This window comes from Odocoileus virginianus, chromosome 11, assembly GCF_023699985.2.
Source record: "Odocoileus virginianus isolate 20LAN1187 ecotype Illinois chromosome 11, Ovbor_1.2, whole genome shotgun sequence".
In the NCBI taxonomy this organism is placed as follows: Eukaryota; Metazoa; Chordata; class Mammalia; order Artiodactyla; family Cervidae; genus Odocoileus; species Odocoileus virginianus.
This window is the reverse complement of record NC_069684.1, coordinates 35,742,273-35,768,406: the sequence shown is the minus strand read 5'-3', so window position 1 is coordinate 35,768,406 and position 26,134 is coordinate 35,742,273. Positions and strand designations below refer to the sequence as shown.

At 43.7% G+C, this 26,134-nt stretch overlaps 1 protein-coding gene across 4 annotated transcripts; it reads right to left on the bottom strand.

The window, feature by feature from the left end:
• Positions 1 to 5,594: 5,594 nt before the first annotated feature.
• Positions 5,595 to 24,414, bottom strand: RBP7 (retinol binding protein 7). 4 transcript variants are annotated; one of them, XM_070474264.1, is made up of 5 exons: positions 24,232 to 24,414; positions 11,957 to 12,108; positions 11,410 to 11,511; positions 9,209 to 9,347; positions 5,595 to 5,837 (listed from the first exon to the last, which is right to left on the bottom strand). In XM_070474264.1, the coding sequence occupies exons 1-5, from the start codon at positions 24,302 to 24,304 to the stop codon at positions 5,824 to 5,826; spliced, it is 480 nt and encodes a 159-aa protein (XP_070330365.1). In that variant the 5' UTR covers positions 24,305 to 24,414; the 3' UTR covers positions 5,595 to 5,823. The 4 variants fall into 4 exon arrangements, with proteins under 4 accessions (XP_070330365.1, XP_020744480.2, XP_070330366.1 ...); XM_020888821.2 differs by having other exon boundaries at positions 11,957 to 12,135; positions 24,232 to 24,409; XM_070474265.1 differs by having other exon boundaries at positions 11,957 to 12,112; positions 24,232 to 24,316.
• Positions 24,415 to 26,134: the final 1,720 nt, after the last annotated feature.

Genomic DNA, 26,134 nt, shown 5'->3' with positions numbered 1-26,134 from the left:
GACCTGAGAATTTCCAGATGTACAAATTGGATTTAGAAAAGGCAGAGGAACCAGAGATCAAATTGCTGACATCTGTTGGATCATAGAAAAAGCAAGAGAGTTCCAGAAAAACATCTACTTCTGCTTTGTTGATTATTCTAAAGACTTTGGCTGTGTGGATTATAACAAACTGGAAAATTCTTTAAAGAGATGGGAATTTCAGATCACTTTACCTGCCGCCTGAGAAACCTGTGTGCAGGTCAGAGGCAACAGTTAGAACTGGACATGGAACAATGGACTGCTTCCAAATTGGGAAAGGAGTATATTGTCACCCTACTCACTTAACTTATATGCAGAGTACATCATGAGAAATGCCAGCCTGAATGAATCACAAACTGGAATTAAGATTGCTTCGAGAAGTATCAACAACCTCAGATATGCAGATAATACCACCCTAATGGCAAAAAACAAAGAGGAGTTAAAGAATCTGTTGATGAAGGTGAAAGTGGAGAGTGAAAAATCTGGCTTAAAACCCAACATTCAAAAAATTAGGATCATGGCATCCAGTCCCATCACTTCATGGCAAATAGATGGGGAAAAAGTGGAAACAGTGGCAGATTTTATTTTCTTTGAAGGAGGAAACAGACAGAGCTGGACTCCATCTTAGGCCAGGCTGCGAACACTAGGCTACACTCATGGTCACCCTCTGAGTGGACTCTGAACTTTGTGCCCAGGTGTCTATAGAAATGGCACACCAATGGAAAACCAGACCCCCTGGATGAGAGAGCCTCAGGACTTGTACTTGGATTCTCCGTTGCCTAAAAGAATATGCTAATTATCTCTGTAACAGAACAAAGTGGTAAATTCCATTATGTTTATCTGGATATGACCACAGGCCTATTGATAAATATCCACTGTTTATCTAGTCTTGTGACACATGAATCATGGGTTAACTTTGATCGTATCTCTCTTTTACCTTGTCAGACTAGTTTCAAGGAATTTGGGGAGGTGGGTTTGAGCAAGTATACTTAGGGTATATAAGGTTTTCACAAAAACTGGTCGGTGTCCTTGGCTAAGAGGAGTAATAAACTGCACTCCACTATCTACATTGTCCTTCTGAGTGAGTTTGTTTCCCGGAACACGTGGTTACAACATCTTGGGGTCCAAAATCACTGCGGACAGCGACTGCAGTCATGAAATTAAAAGATGTTTGCTACTTGGAAGAAAAGCTATGACAAAGCTAGACAGTGTATTAAAAAGCTGAGACATTACTTTGGAAACAAAGGTCTGTATAGTCAAAACTATAATTTTTCCAGTAGTCATGTACAGATTTGAGAGTTGGACCATAAAGTAGGCTGAGTGCCAAAGAATTGATGTTTTTTAATTGTAGCTCTGGTGAAGACTCTTGAGAGTCCCTTGGACAGCAAGGAGATTAAACCAGTCAATCCTAAACGAAATCAACCCTGAATATTCATTGGAAGAACTGATGTTGAAACTGAAGCTCCAATACTTTGACCACCTGATGGAAGGAACTGACTCATTGGAAAAACCCTGATGCTCGGAAAGATTGAGGGCAGGAGGAGAAGGGGACAAGAATGGATGAAATGGCTGGATTGCCTCACTGACTCAATGGACACAAGTTTGAACAAAGTGCAGGAGATAGTGAAGGACAGGAAAGCCTGGTGTGTAACCTATGGGTGGCAAAGATTCCAACACAACTTAGCATGTGAACAATGAACAATAACATCCTGAAAAAAAAAAAATCTCATGTTCTTTCTATATGGTGGGATTACAATATCTAATTGAATCTACAATTGTCTTCTGACTTCATTTGGCTGCAAGCTCGCTGCTTCTAAAGTCAAACTAACAACTTGGTGTCTGTTACTCATGTAAACTGAAATGCACAACCTAAAATTTGAGAATTATGTTTTATTTGGCCACCGTACCGAGGACTTAGCCGGGGACACCACCTCTCGGCTCTGAGAGACTACTCTGAAGAAGTAAAGTGGGAGCCAGAATGTATAGTAGTTTTTGCAAACCAGGTAGTCAGGACATCAAAAGATTACTGTTAAATTTTTTTTCTTTAATTAATCCCCTCAGGGTGTACAGTTGGGGGCAGCTGTAGTGTCTGATGGCTTGATGGCTGGAATATCCTTGGTTTACTGAAATGGCAGGCCATATTTTTCATCTACACTTAAAACAAGAGTTGTACCTGATACTCAGACTTTAACTTCCTATAAATTTCTGTCATCACCAGCAGACTATAAGCTCCTCAGAGGCCCAGACCTTTCCTCTGCTGTTGTCCATGGAATCCCTAAAGCCCAGCTTAGAGCCTAGCACGCAGTGGCTGCCAAGTCCTAACTGTAACCCTTCCCTGACTTGCCTTATCTGGAAGGGGCTCTATGGTCCATCAGTTCCACCCATCTTACCAAGTTGCTCCCTGCTAAGATTCCCTGACACTACCACCACCTTCCTTCTTTTTTATTTTTTAACCATTTTTATTACTTATTTATTTATGACTGTGCTGGCTCTTCATTGCTGCAAGCAGGCTTTCTCTAGATGCAGCAAGTAGGAACTACTCTCTAGTTGCAATATGTAAGCTTCTCATTGCAGTGGCTTCTCTTGTTGCAGAGCACAGGCTCTAGAGTTGTTGTGGCTTAGTTGCCCTAGGGTATGTGGGATCTTCCTGGCCTAGGGACCGAACTCATGTCTTCTGCATTAGCAGGTGGATTCTTAACCACCGGACCACCAGGGAAGTCCTACCACCACATTCCTTCGGCTTCTCACTGTCTGTACCCCTTCACCTCTCCTGGTTCCATAACCCTTTGTGTGCATCTTCAGGACCAGTTGCACTGTTAAACCATCCTCACCCACATGGAAAAATCCTCTGTCTCACCTTATGGATACCTTGGGCATCTCAGCAAATGCTCAACACTCCTCAACCCTGAAATATTTCCTTCCTTCGCTTCCCTGATGCCATCTTACTTCTCTAGCCCCTCACGGGACTGTGAGATTTGTACCTCAGGTTTCTCTCTCTTTAAATACAATGTCCCAGACACTGCATAGTTTATATGTATCATCCATATGCATAGTTTATACGCTTCACAATGAGAGAGTCAATTCCTAGGCAGGTTGATAAGAAGTCCAGGGGTCCCTGAGGAGAGAGGGGTCTGGGGTTATCAAGGAGGAGGAAAGAACAAACTTTTTTTCCCCTCTACATTCCTTAGTCTTAGTCACATAAAATGTTTTTTTCTTTAAGCCCAGAGCTGATGATTACACAACAAGCAACTCAGTTTAAGCTCTATACTAGGGATTATATAACAACAGTGTATATGCTTGAGAATAGTTTTTCCTTTCTGAAAACCTTCTGACTAATCCTGATATCTTAGATTGTATATTATGGGAGTAGGTCTGGTAGGACCTTTCTATTGTTAAATTCTAATCCTGTTATCCTAAAATGTAAATTGTGGGAGTGGGTCTGGTAAAATTTTCACAAATGAGACATTTTTTTGATTTATTGTAATACTTAATTAAAAAGTATATAACTCCCTGGCTAACACTAGTGAGGGGGGCATTCTCCATCCCCCTTCTGATATCTGTGTCAGAAGCTTTCTCTGTCCCTTTTAACTTTAATAAAACTCTGCTATACAAAAGCTCTTGAGTCACCAGGCCTGGTCCCTGGCCCAAAGTTAAATCTTCTTTGGAGATCACAAATCCAACACCATTCACCATAAGCTATCAACAACTTGTTCATGTCTGTGGAGTCTTTTATTTATTGTCTCCTGGCAGCCTGGCTTTCACTGGGCACAAGCACTTCAGAAACTGAAGTTCTGACTTCACTTCTGCTCGTACCATCCCCTTTCTCCAAAGTTTTATTTAGTTAGTTATTTTTGGTTATGCTGAGTCTTCATTGCTGCTTGAGCTTTTCTCTAGTTGCAGAGAGTGGGAAGCTACTCTCTAGTTGCTTTGTGCGGGCTTGTCACTGCAGTGGCCTTTCTCATTGTGGAGCATGGGCTCTAGGGTGCTCAGGTTTCAGTTGTTGCAGCTCACGGGTTCTAGAGCATGGGTTCAACAGTTGTGGTGCATGGGTTTAGTTGCTTGTGGCATGTGGGATCTTCTGCATTGTCTCAACTACAAACTGGCACTTACCAAGAGCATTGCCAATGACTGAACAACAAAGGCATTTGCCATCTGCCTCTACAGAGACTGAACTCCATGCTGCTATAGCTGTTGACCTTCAACAATCCCCAAGAGAGTTCACGGTGGCATGAGGTACTCTGTGCTCCAGGGAATCTGGTGGGACAGGTCTTTAGATAGTTGGATGTTTTTAGGAACAGACTTTATTATCTCAATCCTTGCATCTCCTCATATCCAGAGAAGCACTAAATCCCTTCTTGGTGATATCAGACTCTCATGACTAACAAAAAACCTTTTATAAATTGAGTGCTTCATGGTATTGAACTCCCCTTTCACCCAAACCTTATATATTGACTTTCCCCCACTGCCGCTTTGGAGCAGTCTCTCAGAGCTACCTGAGATGCTGCCTCCTGGGCTGCAGTCCTCATTTTGCCTCAATTAAAACTTAACTCACAACTCTCAATTGTACATCTTTTTTAAGTCGACAATTGGCAGGTGGATTCTTTACCACTGAGCCACCAGAGAAGTCATGTTATTTTCTTTTGATGGGCCTCAACCTTCCCATAACTGCCTGATCCAAAACAGAGCACCTCCTTGATTCTTCCCCTAGCCAGCATCCATCTCCTTGGATTATAGATTCTGCCTCCTAAATACCTTGTTACTTCTCTCCAAGCCCCAAGAGTCTATTTCTCTATTTTTCAGACCTGGGCTCTGAGTGATCCTGAACAATGTCAGCTTACACTCTGATTTCTATCGGGTTTTCTAAACTGCCTCTTGAGTTGCATCCCCCACCTACAATGCTTTCTTCCCTCAGCAGTCAGAATTACTTTATTTTATTTTATTTTTAAGGCATATATTTATTTATTTTTGGCTGCATCCGGTTTCAGTTGCAGTGCATGGGCTTCTCTTTAGTTGGGACACATGGGATTTTAGTTCCCTGCCCAGGGATTGAGCCTGCATCTTCTGCACTGGAAAGTGAGTTTTTAACCATGGGACTACCATAGAAGTCCCCAGAGTTACTTTCTGTGATATGTACAACCTGGTTGTACATATCTGCTTAATACAGGTCACCATCTTCCTATTACTTTAGGGACAAAAATCTCACCTCTTTACCCTAGCATTCAAGATACTTCACGGTAGAGCCACTGACTGTCATGTCGGTTACCCCTGCCATGTCTCCCCACCCTATCCCACCCAACACACCCTAAGCAACAGTTAAAGCAATCTTTTCAGTTCTTCAAACATTCCTCCAACTTTTGACTAGAGTGCTTCCTGATACTTCCTGCTTACATTTTCTTCAGGTCCCAGCTTAAAGATTACTTCCAGAAATACCCCAGGCCCCTACCACCACTTGCCCACTCCTTGGAAGGTGGGAATTACAACTTGTTCATCACTGATGTGTCAATGGTGTGCCTAGAAGTCTTCCAAATATTTCTGAAAATAAAGAGATACGTTAAAGTTAGAAGGAAAAAGTCAAAACCATTGGACAGGTTTATTGAAGCTGAGAATTTTTCTCACAATCCAAATGGCTTCTGGTATAGGCTGTGTGGATGTCTCTTTGATCACAAGGCCCCATCCACCAAACCCTGACAGATCATTCCTGTCCTGTTCATTCTGGAATATAATTCATCAAGCTGTCCCCACATGTGGACTCTGCAGTTGGATACAGATCAAGCTCTCTGGAACGTCTGCTTACACACTTGTCCTTCACAGAACAGTTCCTAGGGACAGGGAGGAAGGGAGAACAGAGATGAGTTGGCATATACTCTATTATTATTGGGGTTTTCCTGATGGCTCAGCAGATAAAGAATCCACCTGTAATGCTGGAGACACAGAACACTCAGGTTCGATCCCTGGGTCAGGAAGATCCCCTGGAGAAGAAAATAGAAACTCACTCCAGTATTCTGGCCTGGAGAATCCCACGGGCAGAGGAGCCTGGTGAGCTTCAGTCCAAAGAGTAGCAAAGAGTCAGACATGACTGAGCAACTGAACAGCAGCAGCAGCTGTTATTATTATTAGTCATATTTCTGACACCAGGTACATGGTGTCTTTTCCAATCCCACATCTCCAACCCTCTTATAACAAATTGGACAGCCAACAATTTAGTTTGGACACTAAGGATCAGAGCTAGTGTAGACCTCACAGGTCAAGGGCTTAGTCTCATAAGACTAAGTAGGGCTGTCCCTACTTCAGACATCAATCACAAGTCACCCATACATCTGACTGATCATCCCATATCAGGGATTCCCACAACTTCCTTCTCAGGTTCAATACTTTGCTAGAATGGCTCACAGAAACACTTTTTGCTTATACTTACAGGTTTATTATAAAGAATGCAACTCAGGAAAAGCCAAATGGAAGAGAGGCATAGGAGAAGGTACTGTGGTGGGGGTGGGAGTGGGGCATACAAAGCTTCCATGACTAATCTAGCAGAGCTCCCTTCCAGCACTTCTATGTCCTCACCAACTAGAAAGTTCTCTGAACCCCTTTATTGTTCAGTTGCTAAGTCACGTCCAACTCTTTGTGACTCCATGGACTATAGCACATTTGGCTCCTCTATCCTCCACTATCTCCCTAATTTTGCTCAAATTCATGTTCATTGAGTTAGTGATGCTATCTAACCATCTCATCCTCTGTTGTCCCCTTCTCCATTTGCATTCAGTCTTTCCCAGCATCAGGGGCTTTTCCAGCTCTTCACATCAGGTGGCCAAAGTATTGGAGCTTCAGCTTTAGCAACAGTACTTCCAATGAATATTTAGGGTTGATTTCCTTTAGGATTGACTAAGTTTTACCTTCTTTCAGTCCAACAGACTCTCAAGAGTCTTCTCTAGCACAGCAATTCAAAAGCATCAGTTCTTCAGTGTTCAGTCTTCTTTGTGGGTCCAACTCTCACATCCACACATGACTATTGGAAAAATCATAGCTTTGACTATGCACACCTTTGTTGGTAAAGAGATGTCTCTGCTTTTTGGTACACTGTCCAGGTTTGTCATGGGGCTTCCCAGGTGGCACAGTGGTGAAGAATCCACCTGCCAATGCAGGACATGCAGCAGATGTGGGTTTGAACACTGGGTCCAGAAGATCCCCTAGAGTAGGAGATGGCAACCCACTCCTGTATTCTTATCTGGAAAATTCCATGGTCAGAGGAGCCCAGGGTCCAGTCCATGGAGTCAGACATAACTGAGTGACTGAGCATGCACACACACACACACAGGTTTGTCATAGCTTTACTTCCAAGGAGCAAACGTCTTTTAATTTCATGCCTGCAGTCAGCAGCCACAGTGATTTTGGAGCCCAGGAAAATAAAAGTTTGTCATTGCTTCCAGTTTTTCCCCTTCTATTTGCCATGAAGTGATGGGACGAAATGTCACGATCTTAGTTTTTTGAATATTGAGTTTCAAGCAAGCTTTTCACTCTCCTCTTTCACCCTCATTAAGAGGCCCTTCAGTTCCTCTTCACTTTCTTCCATAAGGGTGGCGTCATCTGCATATCTGAGGTTGTTGATAATTTCTGCCAGCAATCTTGATGCCAGCTTGTGATTCATCCAGCCCAGCATTTCACATGATGTACTCTGCATAGAAGTTAAATAAGCAGGGTGACAATATACAGCCTTTTCATACTCCTTTCCCAATTTTGAACTAGTCAGTTATTCCATGTAAGGTTCTAACTGTTGCTTCTTGACCCACATACAGGTTTCTCAGGAGACAGGTAAGGTGGTCTGGAATTCCAGTCTCTTTAAGAATTTTCCACAGTTTATTGTGATCCACACAGTCAAAGTCTTTTGTGTAGTCAATGAAGCAGAAGTAGATGTTTTCCTGAAACATCCCTTGCTTTCTCCATGATCCATGAACTCATTGATGTCAAGGTTTTTATGGAGGTTTCATTACATAGGCATGATTGCTTAAGGTAATGGTCAATCTCTAATCCCTCTCCCCTCACCTGAGTTCAGAGGCTGGGTTGAATGTTCCAACCTTCTAATCCTCCCTTGATCTTTCTTCAGACCAGCCCGCATCCTGAAGCTCTCTAGGGTCCCCAGCCAACATTCATCTCATTAGCATACAGAAGATACTCTTGTTACTCTAGAGATTCCAGGAGTTTTAAGAACCAGGTACAAAGGCCAAATATTCATTGGTTTTCATTATATCACAGCTTATAAAAATCATAAGCCTCTTGATGAAGGAGAAAGATGAGAGTTGAAAAATCCAGCTTAAAACTCAACAGTCAAAAAACTAAGATCATGGCATCTGGTCTCATCACTTCATGGCATATAGATGCGGAAACAATGGAAAGAGTGACAGACTTTATTTTCTTGGACTCCAAAATCACTGCAGATGGTGACTACAGTCATGAAATTAAAAGATGCTTGCTCCTTGGAGGAAAAGCTATGACCAACCTAGACAGCATATTAAAAAGCAGAGATGTTACTTTGGTGATAAATGTCCATCTAGTCAAAGCTATGGTTTTTCCAATAGTCATGTACAGATGTCAGAGTCGGACCATAAAGAAGGCTGAGCACTGAAGAATTGATGCTTTTGAACTGTGGTGTTGGAGAAGACTCTTGAGAGTCCCTTGGACAACAAGAAGATCAAACTAGTCAATCCTAAGGGAAATCAATTGTGAATATTCATTGGAACGACTGATGCTGAAGCTAAAGCTCCAATACTTTGGCCACCCAGTGGGAAGAGCCAACTCACTGAAAAATCCCCTGATGCTGGGAAAGATTGAAGGCAGGAGGAGAAGGGGACAACACAGGATGGGATGGCTGGATGGCATCACCATCTCAATGGACATGAGTTTGAGCAAATTCCGGGAGATGGTGAAGGACAGGGGAGCCTGGTGTGCTGCAGACCATGGGTTGCAAAGAGTCAGACATGACTGAGCAATCGAACAACAGCAACAATAAGAATCATCCCGAGAATGTCCTTAGACCAAGGGTCCTTCTGCCCTCTGCTTGGACAGAGTTATTGGACATGCAAAGAAGGATGCAGCACTTTGAACATTACTTCTTACAGCCACGTAATCTTCATTCTTAAACACATTTGTGTTTCCTTTGTAGTTCCACACTACATTTTTGTGATGGTAAGTTTCTTACCTTTGTTTTTATTGCCAGAAGAGTGTGAGGTTTGTCCATCTAAGAATCGAAGTATCTTCAATGCCTTCGTAATCAAAGACCACCACCTCAAAGACCACCCACACTTTGAGTGCTCTAATTTTGTCTTCATGGATCTGACCTAGGTTTCACGTGTACATTGGGACCAAAAAGGCATAGAGTTGAAAGCACACATTCTCGTCAGACCTAGATTTGAATCTTTACTCTGCATCTTGGGGAATTTCTAAACCTCAATCTCGTCATTTGTAAATGGGAAAAAAATAGTGTCCCTGTCACAGGATTGGTTTGAAGACTAAGCCAGAAAATGCCCTCAAAGGATTTAACTAAGTAATTGCACATAAAGTCATCATTCGAAAATGTAAGCCATTGTAATACACATATATGGCAAGAAGGAATTCTCTTTTTAAAAGCCATAATTAAGCCTTTATGCATAATTTTATACTTTATAGATTATATTTAGAAATTATTGATTAGGTTGACCTATAACTTGTATAGTCTTGGAGTGCTGGTGGCTTAAGAAATTGATATACCCCTTTTGGAAGTGAATAAGGCAACAAAGTAGCAAGAAGCAGTGATGTCTGGGACAACACTGATCCCCTCTGTAAATTCTTCCTAAGGAAATAAATGAATGGATGCAAAAAGCTCTATTTATGTGACTTTAAGAGTCAGCAGAAAACACTCTGAAACAATATTTCTGGACATTGCAATTAAGAAAACATTTTACTAAAATGAGAGTTCATGAGTCTGACGGAATAGTGCACAGCTGGTTGGCTACTTTATTATATGGATTAAACTAACACAAAATGAATACAACAGGAAAATTGTTAGAGAGTTAGAATATGTTTTTCTATTAAATGAAAAGTCAGAATACTCTCACAGACTGGAAGGTAAGACATCAAATTGAAAACAGTTGGGTTGGGATGGTAGGATTGCTGGTTATGGTTTCCTAACCTCATTTAAAAAATAAGAACATTTAACAACAACAAAACAAACAACCCAACCTGAAAATGGGCAGAACACCTAAATAGACATTTCTTCAACAAAGACATACAAATGACCAATAGGCACATGAAAACATGCTCAACGTTGCTAATTATTAGAGAAATGCAAATCAAAACTACATGAAGTACCACCTCACAAAAGTAAAAATGACCATCAATAAAAAGTCTACAAATAACAAATGCTGGAGAGGGTGTGAAGAAAAAGGAACCCTACTACACTGTTGGTGGGAATGTGAATTTGTGCAGCCACTATGGAAAACAGTATGGAGGTTCCTTAGAAAACCAGAAATAAATTACCATATGATCCAGCAATCCCACTGTTGGGAATATATCCAGACAATACTATAATTCAAAGAGACACATGCACCCTTATGTTCATAGCAGCACTATTCACAATAGTCGAGACATGGAAACAATCTATATGTCCATTGAGAGATGTACAGATAAAGAAGATGTAGTATATATACACAATGGAATACTACTCAGCCATAATAAAGAACAAAATAATGCCATTTGCAGCAACACGGATGCAACTAGAGATTATCCTACTGAATGAAGTAAGTCAGAAAGAGAAAGACAAATGTCAATTGATGTCATTTATATATGGAATCTAAAATATGACAGAAATGAACTTATCAATGAAGCACAAACAGACTCACAGACAGAAAACAGACTTGTGATTGCCAACAGGGTGGGGGTGGGGATGGAGGAGGAATGGACTGGTAGTTTGGTGTTAATAGATGCAAAATATTATGTATAGAGTGTATGGACAACAATGTCCTACCGTATAGTACAGGGAACTACATTCAATGTCTTGGGATAAACCATAATGGAAAAAACATAAAAAGAACGTGTGTATACATACACATACTAATATATATCTCTCTATATATATTTATATAGATATATATCTGTCTGTCTGTCTGTCTGTCTGCCTGTCTGTCTGGAGGAGGGCATGGCAAGCCACTCCAGTATTCTTGCCTAGAGAATCCTGTGGACAGAGGAGCCTGATGAACTACAGTCTCTAGGTTCGCACAGAGTCGGACACGACTAAAGCAACTTAGTGCACATGCACGCATGAATGTATGTATAACTGAGCCACAGTATTGTACAGCAGAGATTCACACATTGTAAGTCAACTATTTCAATTAAAAAAATAGAGGAACAAAATAGGGCCAGTACCAGGTGGAGTTGGTCCCCTTCAATCCAGTGGGTCCAGCCTCTGTTCTTCTTTTCCCCCTTCTGCACACAGGTGAGTCTGTCATTGTCCCAGGTGACCAAGCTCTGCATGGGGGATGGGAGAAAATACTGATTTGCTCTGACAGCATCCTCAGATATGACTAGAGAAGGTGTCAAAGACCTTGCAAAACTAAAAGTCTATGTCATGACTTTAATTTTTGCCTTGCGGGCTTCCCTGTTGGCTCAGTGGTAAAGACTCCACCTGCCAATGCAGGAGATACAGATTCGATCTCTGATCAGGGAAGATCCCATATGCCTTAGGGCAACTAAGCCCATGAACCAAAACTATTGAGCCTGTGCTCTAGAGACTGAGAGCCACAACTACTGAGCCCATGTGCCTTAGAACCTGTGCTCTGCAACAAGAGAATCCACTGCAATGAAAAGGCTTTGCACCAAAACTAGAGAGTAGCCACGATCGCTACAACTAGAGAAAACAGCCCACAAGGCAGCAAAGACTCAGCACAGCCAAAAGTAAATAAATAATTTTTACCTTGCATTTTCTGTTATCCACGCCTTTGTTATCCTCATCAAATTCTTCTCCGACTTTAAATTTCACAACATAGTTCCTGAAGGTGCTGTTCGTGTGGATGGTAAAAGAATCCCCATTCTGCTCAATCACTTTCTGTGGCTTCAGCATCCTGGCTATCTTACGAGTGGCAAAGTCAATATCTTAAAAATAATTTTTTAGAAAGAAAAGGCATTTCAACATTTACTTGAGACGCAAAAGCTAAGGATTTGGCAGCTGTTCTCAAAATCATTGCATCTGATGGCTAGTGTTTCTCAGGGTTTTGGTATAGACAGTTCCCATTTAGTGGCTTTGAATGCATTATGAACTAGAGGTAAAGGCTGCTTATTTTGTTTATTTGCTTTAATATTTATTTATTTGGCTGCCTTGACTCTTAGTTAGCAACAGGTGGGATCTTCAATCTTCATTGTGGCTTGTGGAATGTTTAATTGTGGCATGCGACTCTTAGTTGCAGCATATGAACTCTAGTTCCCTGACCAGGGATTGAACCAGTGCCCCTTGCATTGACAGCACAGAGTCTTAGCCACTAGACCAGCAGGGAAGTCCCAAGGTTGCTATTCTAAATAGAGAAAAAGTGAAAGTGAAAGTCCTTCAGTCATGTCTGACTCTTTGTGACGGCATGGACTATACAGTCCATGGAACTCTCCAGGCCCGAATACTGGAGTGGGTTCCCTTCTCCAGGGGATCATCCCAACCCTAGGATTGAACCCAGGTCTCCCACATTGCAGGCAGATTCTTTATCAGCTGAGCCACCAGGAAGCAAAGTGCAATTTTAGCCAGAGCTGAGGTAGGTGACAAAGTGAGTGGTGAGCTGTGCAGATCTTGGGGGGAAAGAAGTGTAGGACTGGAGAAGGAAATGGCAACCCACTCCAGTATTCTTGCCTGGAGACCCCCATGGAGTCTAGTGTGCTAAAGTCAGAGGGGTCACAAAGTCAGACACTACTTAGCAACTGACCAGCAACAGCAAGTGTATGACAGAGCTCACTAGAACTCTCAGGAAGTGCATGTCAGATGGTCTCAGGAACCTCCAGGAGCCTTGGGGTGGCTGGAGAAGAATGAGGGAGAATGAGGAGGAGGGGAGGACCTAGAGATGAGATTCGGGGTAGCATAAGGGACCATCGGGCTTTAATTCAGAGCATGATGGAGTTGGATGGGAGCCACTGGAATATTTAGAGCAGGTGACATGATCTCATTGGCAGGCAGCCACAACTGCTGGCTTGTCATCCCGAACATTCCTATGAGTCACGGGACATGGTTTTCCTATTTAGGGAATGTCCTGTTCATGTAGAATGAAGTTTCAGGAATCATTTCAGAGATTTATGTACTTCATTGCAGATAACATGGTCCCAAAATTGACCCCTGTTTTAACTTGTTTGCCTAACAGATTCATTTTTTCCTGACATGACTGGCCCTCAGAGCTAGCTGTGATTTTCAGGGCTGGGTGCCTCACATCTCCATTTCCAGCCTAGAAGACATGGCCACGCCCTGCATAGCACTCCATAAGCATCGCATTAGCCCCTACCCATTTTCTTTTCTTTTTTTTTTTTAATGTATTTTTTTGCATCACCACACACCTTGCAGGTTCTTAGTTCCCCCGAACCTAGGATTGAACCCCAGGCATTCAGCAGTGAAAGTGCTGAGTCTTAACCACTGGACCACCAGGGAGCTTCCAGTTCTATTCATTCCTAAGCTCAATGATAGTGTGAATGTCCTTGTCTTAAGAAAGCTGGTTTTTCTTTTCTTTTTTTTTTTTGCTTCCCTGGTGGTCCAGTGGTCATGAATCTATTTTGCAATGCAGGGACACAAGTCTGATTCCTGGTCCAGGAAGATCCCACACGCCATAGGACAATTAAGCCACTGTGCCTCTACTACTAGCCCATGTGCAGCAAGTACTGAAGTTCATGTGCCCTAGAGCCCATGTTCCCCAACAAGAGAAGCCACTGCAATGAGAAGCCCACACACTGCCACTAGAGGTGAACTCCCCCTCACACCTGTGCTTTCTGCACAGAAAGAGAAAGTCCATGTATGATAACAAAGACCCAGTGTAGCCATAAATATATAAATAATTTTTTTAAAAGCTAGCTGCCTGAATAAAAAAAGAAAGAAAGCCTTTCTTAGAATGAAATAATGTCATTTTTGGGATATTGTCACCCTGCTTATTTAACTTACATGCAGAGTACATCATGTGAAATACCAGGGTGGATGAATCACAAGCTGGAATCAAGATTGCCAGGAAAGTATCAACAACCTCAGATAAGCAGATGATATTGACCTAATGGCGGAAAGTGAAGAGGAACTAAAGAACATCTTGATGAAGGTGAAAGAGCAGAGTGAAAAAGCTGGCTTGAAACTCAACATTCAAAAAACTAAGATCATGGCATCCGATCCTATCACTTCATGATAAATAGATGGGGAAAAAAATGGAAACAGTGGCAGATTTTATTTTCTTGGGCTCCAAAATCACTGAGGACAGTGACTGCAGTCATGAAATTAAAAAATGTTTGTTCCTTGAAAGACAAACCTAGACAGCATCTTAAAAAGCAGAGACCTCACTTTGCTGACAAAGGTCCGTATAGTCAAAGCTATGCTTTTTCCAGTAGTCATGTATGAATGTACTATGCTTAGTTACCCATCGTGTCTGACTCTTTGTGACCCCATAGACTATATATAGCTCGCCAGGCTCCTCTGACCATGGGGATTCTTCAGGCAAGAATACTGGAGTGGGTTGCCATGCCTTTCTCCAGGGGATCTTTCCAACTCAGGGATCGAACCTAGGTCTCCTGCATTGCATGCTGATTCTTTACCATATGATCCATCAGGGAAGGCAAAGAATACTGCAGTGTGTAGTATATCCCTTCTCCAGGCAATCGTCCTGACCCAGGGACCGAACTGTGTCTCCTGCATTGCAGGTGGAGTCTTTACCAGCTGAGTTACCAGGGAAGCCCATGGATATGAGAGCTGGACCATAAAGAAAGTTGAGTGCAGCTAGCTCCTCCAGACTATAGAACCCAAACAAATGTTCTTCAGCGTCCAAAGGACAAGTTGCCTTTCTTTTCCCTTCAATTTGGCAGAAGCTAGGAACGAGCAATATTGTTGGATCTGCTGGATCAGCTCTACTCGAAAAAGTTGTTATTTGCCCCCTCAGAAGAGATGCTGGCTGGGACACATTGAAACAAACTCTGTGGGGCCCGCCTCATTGCAAAGCTCTTCTGTGTCTTCCTTTCTTTTTTGTAGAAAATAGACTTCATTCAGCTTCCCTGGTGGCTCAGACAGTAAAGAATTCACCTGCAGTACGGGAGACCTGGGTTCAATTCTTGGCTGGGAAGATTCCCTGGAGGAGGGCCTGGCAACTCACTCTAGTATTCTCGCCTGGAGAATCCTGTGGATAGAGGAGCCTGGTGGACTACAGTCCATGGGGTTGTAAAGAGTCAGACATGACTGAGCAACTGGAAATCATCAGTAAGTTCAGGGGTTTTGAGCATGAGCGACCCATTCTCCTTGCTTGGCACTGCAATAAAGCTTTCTCTGCTCCAAACTCTGATGTTTCAATTTACTTGGTCTCACTATTGTAAAATAAAATTCATAGTTTATAGCAAGACAAGAGAAATTTAAACATAAAAAATCTTTGCCTTTAGGCCTCCCCCTCTACCACCCTCCCCAACACTGTGTATATGTGTGCATACTAAGTCACTTCTGATTCAATGAAACTATGAGCCATGTCATATAGGGCCACCCAAGATGGATGGGTCATAAAAAAGAGTTCTAACAAAACGTGGTCCACTGGAGAAGGGCGTGGCAAACCACTTCAGTATTCTTGCCTTGAGAATACCATAAACAGTATGAAAAGGCAAAAAGATATGACACTGAAAGATGAACTCCCCAGGTCGGTAAGTGCTCAATATGCTACTGGAGAAGAGTGGAAAAATAACTCCAGAAAGAATGAAGACACAGAACCAAAGTGAAAACAATGCCCAGTTGTGGATGTGACTGGTGATGGAAGTAAGGTCCGATGCTATAAAGAACAATATTGCATAGGAACCTGAAATGGTAGGTCCATGAATTAAGGTCAGTTGGAAGTGGTCAAACAGGAGATGGCAAGAGTGAACATCGACATTTTAGGAATCAGTGAACTAAAATGGACTGGAATGGGCGAATTTAATTCAGATGGCCATCATATCTACTTCTGTGGCCTAGAATCCCTTAGAAGAAATGGAGTAGCCCTCATAGTTAATAAAAGAGTCTGAAATGCAGTATTTGGGTGCAACCTCAAAAATGACAGGATGATCTCTGTTCGTTTCCAAGGCAAAACCATTCAGTATCACAGTAATCCAAGTCTATGCCCCAACCACTAATGTCAAAGAAGCTGAAGTTGAACAGTTCTATGAAGATCTACAAGATCTTCTAGAACTAACACCAAAAAAAGATGTCCTTTTCATCACAGGGGACAGAGGAATGCAAAAATAGGAAGTCAAGAGTACATGGAATAACAGGCAAGTTTGACCTTAGAGTACAAAATGAAGCAGGGCACAGTCTAATAAAGTTTTGTTGAGAGAATGCACTGGTCATAGACAGCACCCTCTTCCAACAATACAAGAGTCGACTCTACACATGGACATCACCAGATAGTCAATACTGAAATCAAATTGATTATATTCTTTGCAGCTGAAGAGGGAGAAGCTCTATACAATCAGCAAAAACAAGACCAGGAGCTGACTGTGGCTCAGATCATGAACTCCTTATTGACAAATTCAGACTGAAATTGAGGAAAGAAGGGAAAACCACTAGACCATTCAGGTATGACCTAAATCAAATCCCTTATAATTATACAGTGGAAGTGACAAATAGTTTCAAGGGATTAGATTTGATAGAGTGCCTGAAGAACTATGGATGGAGGTTTGTGACATTGTACAGGAGGCAGTGATCAAGACCATCCCCAAGAAAAATAAATGCAAAAAGGCAAAGTGGTTGTCTGAGGAGGCCTTACAAATAGCTGAGAAGAGAAGAGAAGGCAAAGGAGAAAAGGAAAGATATATCCATCTGAATGCAGAGTTCTAAATAATAGTAAGGAGAGATAGGAAAGCCTTCCTAAGTGAACAATGAAAAGAAATAGAGGAAAACAGAATGAGAAAGACTAGAGATCTCTTCAAGAAAATTAGAGATGTCAAGGGAACATTTTATGCAAAGATGGGCACATTAAAGGACAGGAATGGTATGGGCCTAACACAAGCAGAAGATATTAAGAAGAGGTGGCAAGAAAATACAGAACTATACAAAAAAGATCTTAATGACCCAGATAACCATGATGGTGTGATCCCGCACCTAGAGCCAGATATCCTGGAATGCGAAGTCAAGTGGGCCTTAGGAAGTGTCACTACGAACAAAGCTAGTGGAGGTGATGAAGTTCCAGCAGAGCTATTTCAGATCCTAAAAGATGATGCTGTTAAAAGTGATGCACTCAATATGCCAGCAAATTTGGAAAATTCAGCAGTGGCCCCAGGACTGAAAAAGGTCAGTTTTCATTCCAATCCCAAGGAAAGGCAATGCTCAAGAATGTTCAAACTACTGCACAATTGCACTCATCTCACATGCTAGCAAAGTAATGCTCAAAATTCTCCAAGGGAGACTTCAGCAGTACATGAACCGAGAACTTTCAGATGTTCAAGCTGGATTTAGAAAAGGCAGAGGAACAAGAGATCAAATTGCCAACATCTACTGGATCATCGAAAAAGCAAGAGAATTCCAGAAAAACATCTACTTCTGCTTCACTGACTACACTAAAGCCTTTGACTGTGTGGATCACAAAAAAACGTGGAAAATTCTGAAAGAGATGGGAATACCAGACCACCTTACCTGCCTCCTGGGAAATCTGTATGCAGGTCAAGAAGCAACATGGATGCTTTGTCAAGCATCAGACATGGAACAACAAACTGGTTCCAAATTGGGAAAGGAATTCATAAAGGTTGTATATTGTCACCCTGCTTATTTAACTTATATGCGGAGTACATCATTCAGAATGTCAGGCTGGATGAAGTACAAGCTAGAATCAAGACTGCTGGGAGAAATATCAATAACCTCAGATATGCACATGACACCACCCTTATGGAAGAAAGTGAAGAAGAACTAAAGAGCCTCTTGATGAAAGTGAAAGAGAAGAATGAAAAAGCTGGCTTAAAACTCAACAGTCAAAAAACTAAGATCATGGCATCTGGTCCCATCACTTCATGGCAAATAGATGGCAAAACAATGGACACAGTGACAGACTTTATTTTCTTAGGCTCCGAAATCACTGCAGATGGTGACTGCAGCCATGAAATTAAAAGACGCTTGTTCCTTTGAAGAAAAGCTGTGACCAACCTAAACAGCATATTAAGAAGCAGAGACGTTACTTTGCCAACCAAGGTCTACCTAGTCAAAGCTATGGTTTTCCAGTAGTCATATATGGATGTGAGAGTTGGACTATAAAGAAAGCTGAGTGCCAAAAAATTGATGCTTTTGAAATGTGGTGTTGGAGAAGACTCTTGAGAGTCCTTGGACTGCAAGGAGATCCAACTGGTCAATCCAAAAGGAAATCAGTCCTGAATATTCATTGGAAGGACTGATGCTGAAGCTGAAGCCCCAATACTTTGGCTACCTGATGGAAAGAAGTGACTCACTGGAAAAGACCCTGATGCTGGGGAAAATTGAAGGCAGGAGGAGAAGCGGACGACAGAGGATGAGATGGTTGGATGGCATCACCGACTTGATGAACATGAATTTGAGCAAGCTCTGGGAGTTGGTGATGGACAGGGAACCCTGCCATGTTGCAGTCCATGGGGTCACAAAGAGTGGGACACCACTGAGTGACTGAACTGAACTGAACTGAAAGCTTGGCCTCTGCCCCAATTCTCTCTGGAATCTCCTCTGCTCAAGCCCCTATGTGAATAGCTTAAAAATTCCCCAATTTTGCCATTCAGGGAGACACTGCTTTGGGAAAGATCTCCACTGTTGTCCTTATTTGCTTAAAGTAACTATAAATCCTTTCTTCTCCTGATATTTGGCTAGGTTGTTTCTCTTGGCTGTATGCCCACAAAGAGGTGAATTTGGATTTCAGGTGACACTATGAGATCTCTTGGTTTGTATTTTAGACACTCTTAGAATATCAAATCTCATCCCACCACCTCTAACCAATAGGGAACTTAACAGAATTCAGAGGCTGTATAGCTTTGATTCTATTACCAAAAATCAATGGCTAGTTCTGGGTTTCCAGTTTGGTGCTCTGCTATACTAACTAGCCTCTCTATTCCAGAAATCCCTCAGTTCAGTTCAGTCGCTCAGTCGTGTCTCACTCTTTGTGATCCCATGAATTGCAGCACACCAGGCCTCCCTGTCCATCACCAACTCCCGGAGTCTCCCCAAACTCGTGTCCATCAAGTCAGTGATGCCAACCAGCCATCTCATCCTCTATCGTCCCCTTCTCCTCCTGCCCCCAATCCCTCCCAGCATCAGGGTCTTTTCCAATGAGTCAACTCTTCGCATGAGGTGGCCAAAGTATTAGAGTTTCAGCTTCAACATCAGTCCTTCCAATGAACACCCAGGACTGATCTCCTTTAGGATGGACTGATTGGATCTCCTTGCAGTCCAAGGGATTCTCAAGAGTCTTCTCCAACATCACAATTCAAAAACGTCAATTCTCCCATGCTCAGCTTTCTTCACCATCCAACTATCACATCCATACATGACCACTGGAAAAACCATAGCCTTGACTAGATGGACCTTTGTTGGCAAAGTAATGTCTCTGCTTTTAAATATGCCATCTAGGTTGGTCATAACTTTCCTTCTAAGGAGTAAATGTCTTTTAATTTCATGGCTGCAATCACCATTGAAGTGATTTTTGAGCCCCAACAAATAAAGTCTGACACTGTTTCCACTGTTTCCCCATCTATTTCCTATGAAGTGATGGGACCAGATGCCATGATCTTGGTTTTTGAATGTTGAGCTTTAATCCAACTTTTTCACTCTCCTCCTTCACTTTCATCAAGAGGCTTTTTAGTTCCTCTTCACTTTCTGCCATAAGGGTGGTGTCGTCTGCATATCTGAGGATATTGATATTTCTCCCAGCAATCTTGATTCCAGCTTGTGCTTCTTCCAGCCCAGCGTTTCTCATGATGTACTCTGCATATAAGTTAAATAAGCAGGGTGACAATATATAGCCTTGAGGTACTCCTTTTCCTATTTGGAACCAGTTCCTATTTGGAACCTTTTTGGATTCCATAAATCCCTAGCACACTTATATTTCTTTTGGGAAACAAACTGCAAATAAGTGTTAATGTGTTGTCTGGATCCAGTATCTTTCTGGAACCAGAACCAAACATTAAAAAAGGAGTTGTGGGACTTCCCAAATGGTCCAGTGGTTAAGACTCCATGCTGCCATTGCAAGGAGCACAGGTTCAATCCCTGGTTGGGGAGCTAAGCCCCCACAGGCCATACAGTACAGCCAAAATAAATAAACAAAATTAAAATTTTTTAAAAATAGGAGCTGTGAGGCAGGATATCGATTCAATACTATTTGGTTTAATCCTTTGTGAAATGGGTTGGATGATAAATGAATACAGCTAATAATGTAAATAAGGGCTTCCCAGGTGGTACAGTGGTAAAGAGTCTGCCTTCCAGGGCAGGAGACACAGGTTTGATGGTTCAATCCCTGATTGGGAAGATCCCCTGGAAAAGGAAATGGCAAGCCTCCAATATTCTTGCCTGGAGAATCCCAGGCAGCCTGGCAGGCTACAGTCCATGGGGTTACAAAGAGTTGGACACAACTGAAGTGACTTAGTATGAATGCACACAATATAAATAAACAGAGCCTCTGTTAGCCTCTAGGATCTCATACAATGGTGAATAATGGATAAACTTCTACAGAAATCATGAAAAAAGAAGTCTCAAACAAGGAGTCACAGCATAACATACAGAAAAGTAAGACAGTATTGGGGACAGGTGAAGGATTTCACGAATACACATTTGAAAAACACTCAGAAGGCTGCTTTGCGATACTCAACAGGCTTAACAACAGATGTTTCACACACTAGAAACATTCACCCTGACTCAATTCCTTGTTTTCTGCTCTAAGAAATTTGCTCTAAAAGCCATGGGAATGACTAAAAGGAAAGCACTGCAAGGCAAAATTCAAAGCCATGCCCTGATCTCTAACATTTTATCCTCCACAAAGACATCAGATGCTAGCCAGAGAAACCAGGGAAGAAAGCACTTGTGAGGACTTCCCTGGCAGTCCAGTGATTAACAACCCATAAACTCCCAATGTAGGGGCACAGGTTTGATCCCTGGATGGGGAACTAAGATCCCACATGCCATGGGTTGTGACCAAAAACAACCTCCCCCACCAAAAAACCACGAACAAGCAGAAAAAGAAAGCACTTATGATCACATGTCCCCACTAATTTGAGGGTGAGGTGATAAGTAAATTGTCAGGGCTTACTACCTTTAGGAAAAATAATCATTTATTACTTATTATGAATTAGAAACAGAGGAAATGAAATTCAGATTAAGGGTAGCAGAAGATGCCACCCCAAAATATGCCACTTTGTTATACTGACTATTTTGAAATGAAGGCCATGGGAAAGCAGAAAAGCCCTGCCCTCCCCCAGAGCAGGACATAATTTTGTAAATGTGTCCCCTGCTCTCCCTGTATCAGGTTGGACAGAAATTAGGGACACAACTCTGAACTCCTATCAGTCTAGAGATGGCACCAGGAGAATTTACATAACAAACTTTACTCATTCTTATTTACCATTAGTTCCTGCATGTGTTTATCTTCCCACAATTTGTCACCCCTGGAATCTCAAAGCCCTTTTCTTTGTCTTGTCACTTCTCTACAGAATTATTACTCTTTGCTCAGGTGCCATATAACTTCCTTTTTTTCTTTCTTTTTCTTTCTTCTTTTTAAAAAATTTTTGGCCACACCTGGTGGCATGTGGGATCTCAGTTCCCCAACCAGGGATCAAACCCATGCCCCCTGCATTGGAAGTCGAGTTTCAACCACTGGCCCACCAGGGAAGTTCCCTAAGCTCAGGTTCTAACCACTTGGAGATACTCATCACTGAATGCTCCTGAGTGTATTCACCATGCATGTGTTAACAAGCTTCTGTTTGTTGTCTTGTTACTCTGTCTCTTAGTATAATTTACAGGGTCCCAACCAATGAAACTAAGAAAGGTAGAGAACTAACATTTTTTTCCTTGCCTATAAGGTTTCTGTCAGTATGAATCTGATTTAGCTTGTTTCAGGCCTCCCTGCTTAGTGTGAGAAAGGGAGGGTAAAATCTTACCATAGGTTGGGAGATCTTACAGACACACTGGAACCTTAGAATTGCTGTTTAGTCACTCAGTCATATCTGACTCTTTGCAACCCCACGGACTGTAGCCTGCCAGGCTCCTCTGTCCATGGGGTTCTCCAGGCAATAACACTGGAGTGGGTTGTCATTTCCTTCTCCGGGGGATGTTCCCAACCCAGGGATCAAACCTGCATTTTCTGTGTTGGCAGGCTGATTCTTTACCACTGAGCCACCTGGGAAGCCCATAATGGTACATTCCAAAATGGCTAAAATATCTGATTTTATGTTATTTATTTATTTTTTTAGCGTGATTAAAAGAAAAAAAAAAAGGGACCCCCCTGCTCTCAATTTGCAGATGGAGAAACCCAAGCCCAGGTCAGATAATGCAGAAGAGCCAGAGCAGCCCCCAGTCCCCCAGACTTCTGGAAGCTCTGGCCGGATCAAAAGTGACCCTGATCAGGGACTTCACTGGTGAGCCAGTGTCTAAGACTCCATGTTCCCAATGCAGGGGTTCTGGGGTCCATCCCTGGTCAGGGAACACGTCCCACCTGCCCCAACTAAGAGTTTGCATGCTGTAACTAAAGAGCTCACATCTTGCAACTAAGACCCAGTGCAGGCAGATAAAAATATAAAGTTCAAAGAAGATGCACTATCTCCTTTCACCATTCTGATAGCCTTCGCAAGTTCTGCTGGTTGGTAGGGTAGCCAACTTCCACTTGTGTCGGCTGAACATTAGAAACATGGCTAGTCCTGGCTTGAGGTATGCTGCCAGCTTCAAATGAACTCCTATTTAACAACAGCAACACAAAAAGGTGCCTCTGATTGCTGTTATTTAGTCAGAAGCGCTGGCATGAGCAGGTGCTCAGAACCACCAACACTGAAGAATTAAATTACCGGCAGAAGGAACTGAGCATCAGTATCAAAGGGAGGCATTCTACCGTCACTGCAGGAAAGAAACTCTGAGGACCCCGCCGCCCGCCTACACCCCTAGAGGCCCCTTCCGTATTTCTTCCTCCCTGCCCGGCAGAGGAAAGTGGAAGCAAACCCTCCAAGCACCGACCCACAGTCCTCCTGGCTGGAATTGGGCCCCGGGGTGGGGGGTGAGGGGGCAGCGGCCTCTAAAGGGTCTGGGTTTCTTAATCCCCGCCCCTCGATGAGAAGAGGAGACCAGAAAACTAAAGATTTCAAACGTGTCTCCAGAACTCTAACCCGCACTAGAGCCGCCGCGGGGCGAGGGTGGGGCCCCGGAATCTGCGTCCCGGAGCTTCTCCAGGGGCGCTGATGCTGCGGGCCGGGACCTCCCCAGGACTCGAAGATTCCCTGAACCCGTTGCCCAGAGACCCGCGTTAAAGCAGCCACGGAGCGAGGATCTCCGGGGGAGGGGCTTCGGGTCGGGGCGCCTCCCCGACACCCATGGGCAACCCCATCGTGTCCCCGACTCTCCCTGCGAGGTGGCCCACGCCACCGTCGCCCACGCCTGCTAGGAAGTCCGCGATGGGACAGGAGCTTTGGCCGCGTGGACCGGGCACCGGCGGACAGAAGGGAGGACAGACAGACTGGCCGACTGGGAGAGGAAGGACGGGAGGGACCAGGAGACCGTCAGACGGGTGGAGAACAGGGGAAGGCGGGAGACCGAAGGTTGGGGGGGACAGGCGGCTGGACTGAAGGACTGGCAGACGGTCGGAGGTGGAAGACCAACGACAGTCAGATAGACGTTCCGGGGGACGGAGGATAGATGAGGGTGGGGAAGTGGGGGACCTGGCGAACCCGTAGTAAGACCAGGGACTCACGGATGCAGGCGAGGGGACGCAGGGAGACGGACCAGCAGGCCAGCCCGGCTGCCTCCGTCCAGAACCAGGCGCGCGGCCAGAACCGGAGCCCCCCCGCCCACCGCCCCGCACTGCCCCTCCCGCTTACCTAGGGCCCGCATGTAGCCCTCGACGTTGTCGCTGCTGAGCAGGTTCCAGGTGCCGCTGAGGTCGGAAGGCATGGCGGGTCTGGGGATGGCACCGACAGGGGCGGCGGGAACTGAGAGGCCGAAGTCTGGCCGGGGAGACGGACAGGGCGGGACGCGAGGGGACAGAGCCGGGAGGGGCCTTGCGGGAAGCGCTGGGCACAGGCCTCCTGGAAATCCGCTCCACTTCCAGCCTCCTTGTCCACGAGCTCCTGGGCCTCTGTCCTCTTCTGCTTTAACTCCAAAGTGGACGTACCCCACACCGGGATCAGAGCTACACTTTCTTCTCTGTCTACATGTTAATACGCTTTTCCCAGGTGGCTCAGTAGTAAAGACTCCTCCAGCAATGCAGGAGACACAGGAGACACCGGTTAGATCCTTGGGTTGGGAAGATCCCCTGGAGAAAGAAATAGCAACCCACTCCAATATCCTCCTCTGAGAAAGCCATGGACAGAGGAGCTTGGCGGGCTCCAGTCTGTGGGGTTGCAAAGTTGGACACGACTGAGCCCAGACACATACATTAATAACCAAGAGATCTCCTTCAAATGTGTGATGGATTGCTGGGTCAGCTGCAAATAATATACCAATAAATCTAGTGCTAGTGGTCTCAATAAATAGGCGGTTATCTTCCTTACCTATCAAGCTGTCTTGGGATAAGTGGCAACTTCGTGACATAGAAGTGGCATCTCTGGACTTCCTTGGTGGTCCAGTGGTTAAAAATCCACCTGCCATAAAAGGGGACATGGGTTCCATCCCTGGTCCGGGAAGATTCCATATGCCATGAGCCATTAAGCAGGTGCCCCACAACTACTGGGCCCCAACCCTAAAGACCATGCTCTGCAACAAGAGAAGCCACCACAGGGAGAAGCCCACACACCGCAACTAGAGAGTAGTCCCCTGTTCTGCAACTAGAGAAAAGCCTGAGCCCAGAAATGAAGACCCAGCACAGCCAAAAATCTTATTAAAAATATTACATATAAAAAAGTGGCATCTCTGTATTCTCCTGGCCTTTCATCCCTGTTGGTTACCTCACTGTCATGAGTTGGCTGCTGGAACATCCACATTCAAGGTGGGAAAGAAGAGGTAGAGAACCACCTGCCATTGTCCCTTCACCAGATTCCTGTTTACACTCATTGACCAAAACCATATCATAGGCTACTTCTAATTGCAAGGGAACCTGGGAAATCTAGTATCTAGTCTTCAGTCTTGACAGTAGAGAAAAGCAGAAGAGGAGGGTGTTGGGGATATGCGCTAACCTATAACATTAGCCCCGAATACCATCTCTATAGGCTGGCTCCACGACTTACCTGTTCATTTTTTTTTTTCTTTAAAGAAAAAATAATATTTATTTGCAGTATAAACAAAGTCCTGTTGCTGGTTCAGGAGATGTCTGTGTTTTGTGTGTGTGTGTGTGTGTGTGTGTGTGTGTGTGTGTGTGTGTATAGGGTCACAAATTATCCTTCATAAAACCTAAAGCAAAACTGACCACCCTGTTGGCATACTCTCATTTATACAAATCTGATGTGTTTTTCTGGGTTTTTCTTTTTAAAGGTAAAAAAGAGAGAAAGAGAACAATGTACACAGCATGGAAGCTTTTCGTCAACTTCTCAATTGTGGCAAGAGTTTCATCTGCTGCCTTGAAGAATTTCTGAAAACCAGCCCTGTGAGGTAAGATGCAGTTGGGCAGAGTTTCTGTGGCCTCCCTCACATGCTGAGTGCTGGCTCGCTCAGGGACCCTCCCCCGGCCCTCACGCAGTCCTACCACCTGGGAAAATGGAGTTTGGAGAAGGAACAAAACTGGAGGAGGATAACAGAATCTGTGGCTTTGTTCTGTGGACATGGGGCATTTCTTTTTTTCTTTTTAAA

What these genes read in the sequence shown, in the direction of transcription:
- RBP7 (XM_020888821.2), bottom strand. Translation starts at nt 24,304, where the DNA reads ATGCCTTCCGACCTCAGCGGCACCTGGAACCTGCTCAGCAGCGACAAC. An exon ending in GGGCTACATGCGGGCCCTAG is followed by an intron (nt 12,136 to 24,231) that starts GTAAGCGGGAGG and finishes ATTATTTTTAAG; the next exon opens with ATATTGACTTTGCCACTCGT. An exon ending in TGGATAACAGAAAATGCAAG is followed by an intron (nt 11,512 to 11,956) that starts GTAAAAATTATT and finishes TCCCCCATGCAG; the next exon opens with AGCTTGGTCACCTGGGACAA.